The sequence below is a fragment of the Pseudorasbora parva genome, chromosome 13 (assembly GCF_024679245.1).
Source record: "Pseudorasbora parva isolate DD20220531a chromosome 13, ASM2467924v1, whole genome shotgun sequence".
In the NCBI taxonomy this organism is placed as follows: Eukaryota; Metazoa; Chordata; class Actinopteri; order Cypriniformes; family Gobionidae; genus Pseudorasbora; species Pseudorasbora parva.
In genome coordinates, this window is record NC_090184.1 from 8,440,761 (window position 1) to 8,451,996 (window position 11,236).

Genomic DNA, 11,236 nt, shown 5'->3' on the forward strand with positions numbered 1-11,236 from the left:
TTAAGGGTTTAAAGATATCTTTCCTTGGTGTATGGTGGGTGTGGCTTTCAGCCATTTGGCCTCTCTTCTAATCAAGTCTATAGAACTTGATCAATGCAAATTCCTATTGTGATGGGTATGTATCTGGTTCTGGGTATTTAAGGAAATGTTGCAAAGAGCTCAGGGCTCGATACTGTACTCAGGTCAGCCCGTAATGCTGGACGTTTTAACCCATGCAGCATTATGTAACCTTGATAAGTCCGGTATACATCTCATTCTTTACTTTAGGGTATTTGATGTGAAGTATACCTTTGAATTGATTATGTAATTGGCGTTATACATTTACCTGATTGTTAATAAATTGTTATACTTTGATTGATTCTGACTTGCTCTGGAATTATTCAGGTTATGAACGGACATAATTTCAACAAAGGGTTAAACGGAATAATTAAATGTGTAGTTAAACTATTAAATATAAATGACCAAATAACCAATTGGCATTCAAACCTAAATTCTAAATTATGATTAAATGGAGTCAGATTAACGAGGAATTGGAATAAAATCCCTTTTGCCCCGCTGAAAAGACCGAACGCGCAGCGACCTTCACCCGCCGATCGTTGGCCTCCATTGGGACGATTTGGGCGGCCTTACACCAGTGTGGGGTCAACATAAGTTTATTTTTAGACAAAAGAGAACTGGAGCGCTGCTGGAATCCCTTTCACCCTCTGGTGCTCTTGGAAGGGTTAAATGTTGAAAACAAATTTGGAAAAAATCCAAGTCCAGGCACTCAATAGGATGCAAAAAGTAAAAAAGCCTTTAATAGTAGGGCTAAGACATTAAAACACCAACGCGTATCGGCCCATAGGCCTTCATCAGGGTGTTGGTTTATTTTGTTGGTTTAAACCAATACAGGGTGTTGGTTTATAAGTTTATTTTTATTTGAAATGAAAACACGCACATTTAAAAAAAAAAAAAAAAAAAACTAAACTAAACTAAACAAAAATCAGTGATTGCCAGTCTTTGCATTTTTTTGGTTATTCTGTAATCGCTGCATGCATCACTAATAAATATTCTAAAAACAAAAATATTTTTCATTGTGATGAATATATATCAATTAGTGACCGAATAAAATTTATTGTTTTTGGTCAATTTTGACAGCTGTTTGGGGGATTATTTTATGAGGCCAATCTGTTTCTGCTTTGCTGTAGGCCTATACTGAAATGCTGAATACGTTAAAGCCTACCTAATCAATGTAGCCTGACGGATGAACAAATCAAATTAAAACCTTATGAATAAATAAGATATCTTGTAAGATACTGCATGATCCAAATATAGTATTATTTGATAAATTTTTAAAGTTTTCATTACATTTTGGGCATGAAATCCACGTTGAATCCACCCTTCTGGTGGGGTCGATTTAATCCAGATTTTTTGGATCAAAATGATTCAAATCCTACAAAAAAGTTCTGAAAAACCCAAACTAAAGGTTTGATCCAGATCAAAACCAAGATTGGATTACGTGATCTAATCCGATTATGTAATCCGTTTTTTCTTTTGAAAAACACACTTTCAAGATTTGATCCAATCCGTTATCCAAAATCCTAGTGGATTACTTTTGAAAAACTGGGCTCTGGAGACAAAGCATCTATTTCTTGAAATATTTTTCAGATGATAGTATGCTGATTTAGTTATTGCTTTGACATGACTACTGAAACTCAGGTCTGACTCCAAAATCAGACAAAGATTTCTGACTTGATCCTTTAGCCTCAAGATATGCGTTCACCTTGAGAATTTCATCTTTGTTTCCAAATTTAGTGATTTCAGTTTTGTCTTTTTTTAATTTAAGATAATTTAGGCACATCCAGTTGTTAACTTCATTAATGCATTTGCACAGGGAGTCAATGGGGCTATGTTGTGGTCAACAGTGCTGAATGCAACACTGAGATTGATAAGTACCAGAATTTGTTTAGCCTGTATCAGTATTTAAGCAAATATTTATAATCTTTAATAGCGCTGTCTCTGTGCTGTGATGCGGTCGGTAACCAGATTGAAAAATGTCAAAGTATTGATTTGAGTTTAAGAATTTGTTCAGCTGACTGAAAACAACTTTTTCAATGATCTTGCCTATGAAGGGGAGATTTGATATTGGTCTGTGGTTGCTCGATATAGTTATCCAGATTTCTCTTTTCAGAAGAGACTTAACTATTGCAGTTTTAAGGGAGTTTGGAAAAGTGCTATAGAGAAGTGAGGAGTTCACCACTTCTAGGAGATCTGCTTCTAAACAGTTAAACACACTTTTGAAAAAAAGAAGTGGGGAGCAGGTCAAGGGCGCAGGTTGATGTTTTAAAGTGCTGTACCGGTTCTTCTAAAATGTTACCCTCAATTGCTTCAAAATTAGACATAGTAACTTTCTGATGTTGTGGTCTGATCTGTCTGACCCCAGAGCAACTCAAGGATGTGCTGATCGCCTTTCTGATATTTTTGATTTTCTCTGAGAAGAAGGAAGCAAACTCACTGCATTTGCTGTCTGAGAGCATTTCACTAGGAAAACTAGCAAAAACAGTGCCCATGTCGTTATGTTTCTGTTTATTATATTTGAGAAGAAGGTCTGTCTCGCTTTGCCTGTTTCCACATTGAAAGCATGACGCCTGTCTATATAGATGCTATAATGGACTACAAGTTTTGTCTTCCGCCACATGCGTTCAGATTTCCTGCATTTTCTTTTCATTATTTGCACTGCTGTTGAGTTTCTCCAAGATGCTTTTGTTTGTGTAACGAGGACTCAGGCAGGTATGGATCCATATGCAGTTTATTTAGGTAAAACAGTATCAAAGTACAAACAGGCTTGGGTCGAATCACCAGGGAGAACAACAGTGTCAGAGGCAAGGCAGAGAGAGCGGTCATAACAGACAGAAGGTCAGGGCAAGCAGCAAACAATCAGAGTCCAGTATCCAGGCAAACAGTAACAAGAGGCAGGCAGTACACGATCAAAGGCGAGGAACAAACAAGACTTCGTGATGAGTGGCTGAGCAACCAGGGTATAAATAGTCTGTGTAATGTGGAAAAGGCGTGTATCAGTCCCAGAATGTGGGTGCATGGGAATTGTAGTCCGAATGAAACTAGTACTCCGGAGAGTGAGACCTCCGGTGGCCGCTGGTGGAAACCTCACTGGCGTTTGTGACATATTTTTTTTGAAGTTCATTGAAATCCTTAAGTCTTTAGTCTTAATGAGTTCTGACTGTTCTCTCTGAATATCGTTCTTCCCCACATGAATGATAAGTCTGTTTGCAGTCTTATGTTTCATCAGGATGTTCTGAATTTTCATGTTTACATCAAAAACGGTTGCTTGTGGAAGTCAGCACGTAGTTGCGTCCCTGCTGCTAATGTTACTTACTGTAGTCACCCACTATCAGAGTCCTTGGCTCGGCTGCGCTCTGAGCTGAGTGCCGCTGTCTGCTCAACCTTGAGTGTCTTTTAGCATCAGTGTTAGCTGCGGGCTGATTCTGTCTGTGTTCGATCACATTCATCACGTTTGGTGATTTCTCACCCACATTCATTAATACTTCAAATCTGTTTTCAAGATGTATAGGCTGTGGTAGGGAATCCGTGTTTGCAATCCTTGTGTCTGGGGTAGAGCATCCTACTGTGGCAATATATGAAGCTCTTGACAATGGTGCCTTTGGGTCTTGCCCCCTGTTTGTGCCATCGATTAATGTGTTGTTCAGTTAACTTGTTTCTCTGTTGAGTAGCACTACATTTATGGTACTCACCGGCTGTGTGCAGAGGACATAGCCTGACAAGCCAGACCCACATCAAGATGTTTGGTCTGGAAACTCACCATAGACAGGGCTCAATCCGAGGGGCGGATAAACGATTGTCTTTCAAACTCCCTCTGCACGCGATAGGATAGCGCTACAACCAACCAGAGCAACGAAGGTGAAACAGAGCTTGTTGATAGATTAAACATTCGCCGTATCCGGTCAGCAAAACCCCGAACACATCTTCCCTTTTTAAGAATGACTTCAGTGCCGTTCTTTGTTCTTTTCTCAGAGAAAAGCTCAACTCCAAGTCTTCCAGAATCGCGGTCAAAGCTGATTCGAAAGACCGCCGCCATTCGCCAGTTTCTGTGTTTACTAGAATCACGCAAACGCAACTCGGCCGTTGTCATTATTTCCCCGCCCACCGACTCTATACATGATGTGATTGGTCCGGCAAGAGTTAGGGGAATACAGCTCAGAAGGGTATTGAGAGTTCCTAGACGACACTTGCGGGCAGATTAAATTTGCTGCCGCTAGGGTGCGTCTAGATTTTTGGCTACGGAGGACACTAATGATGAAGCTCTGCTGTGTGATTCATCCGATTTGGTGGTTTCGCAGATAACTTTGTTTGAAGAACTGCAATCCATTGTAAAAGTCTGTGGCAGTTTGTGCAACAAGTAGATTCTTGAACTAGAAGAGGCTTTTTTATCTTTTTGAAAAGTAGGCAGCTGTTTTTTCCTTTCCGGAATGTAAGCTGATGGCAGTGTGGAGGCTGGTCTGATGAAATATTCCGCTTTTTTGTAGTAATCCATTCACCAGAGTTTCTAATTTTATCATTGAAGTCAGGCTTTGTTGTTTGAGCACTGTGTTGAGTTGCTGAAGTTGAAATTAGGAGATAAAATGTAAAAGCGATAGACTAAAGCGCTGAGCAGTAAGCCAGAGCCTCTGAACAGTAGCTAAGCAGGAACCAGGAAGTCATCAGCATAAAGGACTGTTTTCAAATAGCAAAAATGAGACCACATCAGACCGTAAGCCTCGCACATTCAAATTACACATAGCAGCACATGCTCTTATGTTAAAAATAAGGTGGGTCTACAAAGACTAATGTCTAAGTCCTACTAATGGTTTGGGTGTAATTCTGAATAGATGTTTGAAAGTATGCAGGAGTGTTCTTTTGTGGTTGGAATATCATGATGTAAGATTTTGGTATGAAATACCCAAAGAGAATTCCAATTATACTGGATATCTGGGCCATTGCATTCAAAAGAATGATGTACTTGCTTATGACAGAAAGGTATGCTGTGAAATAAACAATCCAGGTCAGATAATACAAGATGAGACTGAAGGTTATAGATTTGGCCTCATTGTAGTTTTTCGGCAGATCTCGTCCCATGTAAGAAAACAAGATACACAGGAAACCAAGAAACCAGCTTATAAACACAACTATGGCTAAGGTTACAGTGTTCCCCATTTTACACATAAGCATAATTTGATCTTGAAAAGTCCATGAGTCAGCTATTGGTTTGTCAGGAGATACAGTCATCCATATAACACAAAAAATGAAATGAATGACAGAAGTAAATGCAATGAAGAGCCATTGGCCATTGTGCTTAACCCAAAGGCTGTGCACCTTAGGGAACTGAGCGGCCATTTTAAAAACACAAATAATTTGAAAGGAACGGACAGTTAAACAAGAAAGACAGACCGTGAAGAAAAATGCAAATATGGCATTTCTCAGAAGGCAATGAGCAGATGTGGGTTTTCCAAAGAAAAAGAATGTACTTATGCTAGACAAAATCAAACATACCAACATAAGAAGACACATGCTACCACCAGCAGACCTCACCAATGGTGTGTTGTAATTGTAGGCGAAAAGGAAAAATATGGCAATGAGTGAAATAATTAGGCATGAGACAGAAACCAGGACAGCGATGGAGGAGTTTTCTGAGAACTGAAGATAGACAACAGAACGTGTCTTACATGTTGTGCTGCCTTCATCAGACCACTCATTTTCTGCACATGGAAAACAGGTATAGGGGTCCCCTGAGAAACGGTAAAATAATATGAATGTTTACTAATTGTATTTCCCAAAAGCTTTTTGGAAAAAAAAGTACAGTATACCAGTACATTTCAGCAGACTTTTAAAAAGGGTATCTCTACACTAATTCAACCCCTAATTCTACCCATCACTGAAAATGTTCTGCTATTTTAGATTTTCAAAAAAGATCATTCTGTCAGATTAATAAGCTTGTTTCCTCATGGGGATCAAAAAGTCCCCACAAGATCATTAAAAAAATGATAATAATAATAATTTGAAATGAATGAAATAATGATTTTGGACATTTCATTTTTGGAAACTTAATTTTTACTTACGAGAATAATTCACATAGCTGTTACGCTGGCATTCTTTACACGTAAAACAGCAACTATGAAAACCTTCAAGTTGCCTTGAAAATCCCTCCTTGCACTCAGCAGAGCAGTTTGAATAAGGAACCTTTAAATAATGGAAAAAGCAATATACAGTCCCATAAACATATTGCAGATTACAAAATATAATTTACATAATTCCCTTAAACACCCGCAAAGTTCTCAAATCTTGCTTTCAAACATTGGGAAAAAAAATATATGTCAGCTTTTTCAGTAGTGTACTTGCATATGCATTCAACAGAGAACAATCTAATAGTCTTTATATCAGTTTAAAAATGATTGAGAAAAACTGGAATCCATATAAAGCTAAATGTTTAGATAAAAGCTCATCAAATGAAGACTTACAGAACCGCTGTTATGCCAGGGCAGGAGAGAGTCGTTGATTGTAAAATTCACTTCTGGATATGTATCATACGTTCCCACCATCTCAAACTGTGGAGGATTTACATCAGTGTGCCAGAGCACAACTGCGAAATTGATAGTTGGATCATAATTAACATCATATTTCACCTGACGCCCACTGAGTGGAAAATCCAACTTCTTTATTTCTCCCAGAAGCTGTTTTGAATTTGTTTTGGGGTTTTTTTGTTTTTACAAAAAAAAAAAAAAAACAAGCACCAAAAAAACAATTATATAACTTATAGTTTGATGTATTTATTAAATTATTGTATAACAACAAATATAAGGTACAATTTTTAAAAAACAATATTATTTAATATTTAAATAATTTGATTAAAATCATTAAACTTGTCATAAATTCAAATGAATTCCCTTACCATGTATGGCTTAACCTCTGTGTTTTTGCGGCATCCATTCATGTCGCACTGCAGAACCTTATGTAATGCATGAGCTATGGTGTTTATGGCAGCATAGATGGCAAAGGAGAATGTGGGATTTTCATTTATAATGTCCTCTGCGGTCAGCAATGGGCAGTAAGCACAAACTTGATTACACGTCTTACTCTTACTCTGGTTGTCACTCTCTTCATTATGGTTAACATCAGTTCTTCTTCTGTCTTTATAGACAAAATCATTAAAACCAGGCAATGACAGCAATCTCTCTGTAATACCAATGATTGTGCCAATTTTCCCGATTCCTGGCTCTCTGGGAAGCTGTTGATTCATAGCCCATTTGTGACTTGCAATCCATACTTTGTCTTGGATGTTGTTCGCTATGGCTGCTTTGATAATTTTGATCGCATATTGAGGCAGAGCAAAAACAACAATGACATTGATGTTGAGCATATCAATCTTTTGAAGTGGTAGACTGTAGTTTGCGTTTAGGGTTAGACTATCTTGATAGGCCATACAAATTCCAGAATTTCTTATATACTCTGTAAACAGCTTTAGTCCGTCTGAACTGTAATCATCTTGGCTACCAAGAAAGGCAACCCAGTTCCATCCAAACCATCGTATGATACGAATGATCATTTCTATCAGGATTTTGTTGCTAGGGATTGTTCTTACATAAGAAGGATACTGAAGTTTGTTACTTAATACATAGCTAGTAGCTCCAAAATTCACCTTTGAAACAGAAAAAAAACAAAATGTTATTAAAAAATGCTGTATATATAGCAACAGCACTAAGTAAGTGTTTCAGTATTTTATTATGTAAACAGTATAAAAAACAATTTACCATTGGTATAAGGTCTGTTGTGATCAGTTGTGCAACAGTAATTGTTCTTGTGCTTCCATATGGCCCTGTTAAAGCAATCACTTTAGGCTTAAAGTTGTTCCGTTTTTCTTTAGGGTTTATTGATCCATTATTTGAAATAAAATTTAAGATTGAAGGGAAATTCTTGGTATTAGAACAATGGTCAAAAATGTCATATCCCAAAGAAACATTTGGCAGAAGAGTGGTGGAGTTATTAATCTCTTCAACAGCAAACCTCATTACTTGTGACATCTGATAGCCAGATTTTAAGGTACGGTGCCTTGAAAACATCAGTGAAGAAGTTAATAGCATGTATTAGTTTTAATTTATAAATGTAACTGAGGAAATGCTGCTTTGATTTTTCATTATTATATACTAACAACCTGGCTGATAAAAAGTTCCTGGCTTACCTGAAACATTCAGTGGTCTCTGGAATGAACAAGGGTGTTGCTTGTTCAATTTCATGTAAAGCAAAAAGGCCACCCAGTAAGTAATCTCCTTCCAAGCTGAAATCAGGTTTTGAGCAAGAACCTTTGTAAAAGAAACAATTAGTAAAGCCCACAAGGAAAATGTAAATGCTACTGAGACACATTGTTTAAGATGGTTTGTTTGGTCATAAAGCTGTGAGATGTGCAGTGGCAAGTCGTTGGAGAGTCAGGCTCATAGTCTTCTCTTATAACTAATTTCAATTTGCTTAAACCACCATCATATTAAAGGATACATACGCCAATTTCCATATCTAATCCACCAAGCATATTTCAATCAGTTATTAAATAGAGCATTACACCACAAAGCCACTGAGAGTGACTGTGTGGAACAAAGCTCCGACGCTCATGCCTCGGCCCACACCCCCTCTCTCATGCACCGAACCCACCGTCCATTCAAGCGAGTACATTGGGGCCGGCCCCTGCCATGATTCGTCTGTGACACTTATGACATGTCCAGGCCGGTAACGCTGCCTCGCTGCCCCTGTGGTACACCTGTGGTCCGAATGACCCCACTGGTGCAGTTAATGGGAGCCTAACTTCAGCTTCCGGGACTGTCCTGCTGGGTTGCGAGGACTATCAGGCTTGGCTACACGATTTCAGTTCAAACGGGCTTCTCCCCGCTTTTGGGGAGTCCGGTACACCATAGTTAGTGTCATATAGTACCATATAAGCCCATGTGGGCTTGGTACCATGAGTGCATGACACTAAAATAAAAATATTCATTCATTCATTCACAACCTACACCAGTCAAAAAGGCTACATAATAAGCACAGAAGCTTGACACAATATCCTGATAGTCAATACAAAATTCAGAACAATCACATCAACATAAATTGCGCATAAAACATCAACACACTAGCATAGAAATCTAGTCGCACCCTATCAATTGTAATTTGCACCCAGGGTCGTCTAGCAACTCTCCATTTGGCTTCCGAGTCTGAAAAACCAAACTGTAGTTGTTACAGCCCGGTTGAATTTAAAGGGGGGGTGAAACACTCAGTTTCAGTCAGTGTCATGTCAATCTTGAGTACCTATAGAGTAGCATTGTATCCTGCATATCTCTGAAAAGTCTTTATTTTTTTTATAATTATATAAGAAAGATGCGCTGTTCCGAGTCTTTCCGAAAAAAGCCGAGCGGGTGGGGGCGTATCGTGTGAGCGGAGCTTAATAATGACGTGTGCGTGTGTGCGCTGCTGCTATTGTGTTGAGTCGAGTGCGTCGTAAAGCTGTCATCCCTAACAGCGGGAAAAAAACTTTATTCAAAATAAAAATATGGCTTTTAATCAGATACAGCCATACATCTATGATCCGGAATCAGACCCAGAGGCTGCAGTTGAACAGGAGCAGCAGCAAAAACGACTAGAGCAGGACGTCTGTATGTGGTACAAGTTATACACTAACTATATAATATGCTTAGCGGCTTGTGTTATTTACATATTTATACTTGATTTTTTTCGTCGTATTTTTGTCTTTGAAGGTGTACATGTGGGAAGTGCAGTTGTGCACGTGTGTTTGTGTGTTTACGCGTGGTTTGTGTAGACAGTAAGCGGACTGGTTTTGCACGGCAGGCTAGTTAGTGTTTACATAGAAAGACACGCAGTGCCGTTTCTAGGCATAGGCAAACTAGGCGGTCGCCTAGGGCGCCAACAGCTGAGGGGCGACAATGAGCCCCCGCCCCAACAAGATTTTTTAGTTATTTCATATATATTTTACTATTATTATTTCGTACTTTTGCTATTTTAAGGCATTATGATTAGTTGCGATTATTGGAGTGAAGTCGCCATGGTGATAGTGGCGCTGCTGTAATGAAATGAGATCATGTAGAGGGCGGCAGGGACCGTCGTCATCCGTGGCGTTGCTTGTGTCCGAGTGAAAAATGCGGATAGCTCACTTAATGTAACTGGAGTGGATTCAAACACGGAGGCGATTAACATCAAACAGATCGCACTTTATTCCCCGCTGAACTCTCATCACAAACTCCCTTTCCGTCCACAGCATTACTTAATAAAACAAAATAACTGACTGTTAGCAACAGAAAACAGCAAATAATCCCCACACATTGGAGCTCAAGACTCAGTGCGCACATACACAAAATGCAGACTTCGTTTGCAGGGAGCGCGCGCAACTCTTAAAGGGGCCACACTATATTTCTACTCGTTACAGCGTGCTTTAGTTTCATCATCATGAAAAGGTTAAAGCCATCAGGGGCTCAGTATCGTAAAAAGAAAAAAGAGGAAATATAAAAAAAGAATGCGAAATATACAGGTATGTTAGCCTACTTATTGGTTAATTGTTCTCTACTAAGCTGGTCGCTCTATCATAACGTTGAGCAAAACATTACACTGAATATTAGTACTGGACGGACCACACGCCATGCTCATTTCAGGTGCAGAACATTATAGCAGTTCATTTGAATATATATTTTTTTTACATCAGCGATAGCTGTTTAGTGTAAATTGATCAAGTAGGCTAATACTGTCATAACCATGGGCCTCACTAGGCCCTTATTTATGAACTTATGCATCAGCCCCCCCTAAAAAAATATGTGATTAACCTTTAAAACATATGAAACTGGCGCGAGGCTTCGGCTACGGCTTCGTCCCGTCTTTTAGTCTTTGTGTCACTGTGTTCTTCAATCCGCAGCGGCGCAGACATGGTTTTCAAGCTATTGTTATCTAATTTTTTGGCCTTCAGAACATCTTAAAATACACATGTAGATCATAGAAATCAAAATTTTCTCGGGGGAGCATGCCCCCGAACATCTGTGATCTCAGTGATAATAAACCTAGCTACATTATTTGATTAATGCATGTACAATATGCCCATGAAATAAGGAAGTCATATTTACTTAATAAGTTGTAGTTAAAAAAAAGGGGCGGAGCAACATATGAATCTCGCCTAGGGTGCCAGAAAGGCTAGCGCATTTGAATG

At 38.9% G+C, this 11,236-nt stretch overlaps 1 protein-coding gene across 1 annotated transcript; it reads right to left on the reverse strand.

Moving 5' to 3' along the window:
* Nucleotides 1-4,642: 4,642 nt before the first annotated feature.
* On the reverse strand, nt 4,643-8,348 carry LOC137038048 (taste receptor type 1 member 1-like). Its single transcript, XM_067412486.1, has 6 exons — nt 7,800-8,348; nt 6,941-7,687; nt 6,510-6,722; nt 6,111-6,231; nt 5,718-5,780; nt 4,643-4,728 (listed from the first exon to the last, which is right to left on the reverse strand). Exons 1-6 carry the CDS (start codon nt 8,127-8,129, stop codon nt 4,694-4,696), a joined length of 1,509 nt encoding a protein of 502 aa, XP_067268587.1. The 5' UTR covers nt 8,130-8,348; the 3' UTR covers nt 4,643-4,693.
* Between the last annotated feature and the right edge of the window lie 2,888 nt (nt 8,349-11,236).

Bases quoted from the DNA above. Each gene is read 5' to 3' on its own strand.
- LOC137038048 (XM_067412486.1), bottom strand. From the start codon at position 8,129: ATGCTATTAACTTCTTCACTGATGTTTTCAAGGCACCGTACCTTAAAA. The intron at 7,688-7,799 runs GTAAATTGTTTT...TCTGTTTCAAAG, and splicing joins CAACAGACCTTATACCAATG to GTGAATTTTGGAGCTACTAG. The intron at 4,729-5,717 runs GTAAGACACGTT...ATTTGAAAACAG, and splicing joins TGATGAAGGCAGCACAACAT to TCCTTTATGCTGATGACTTC.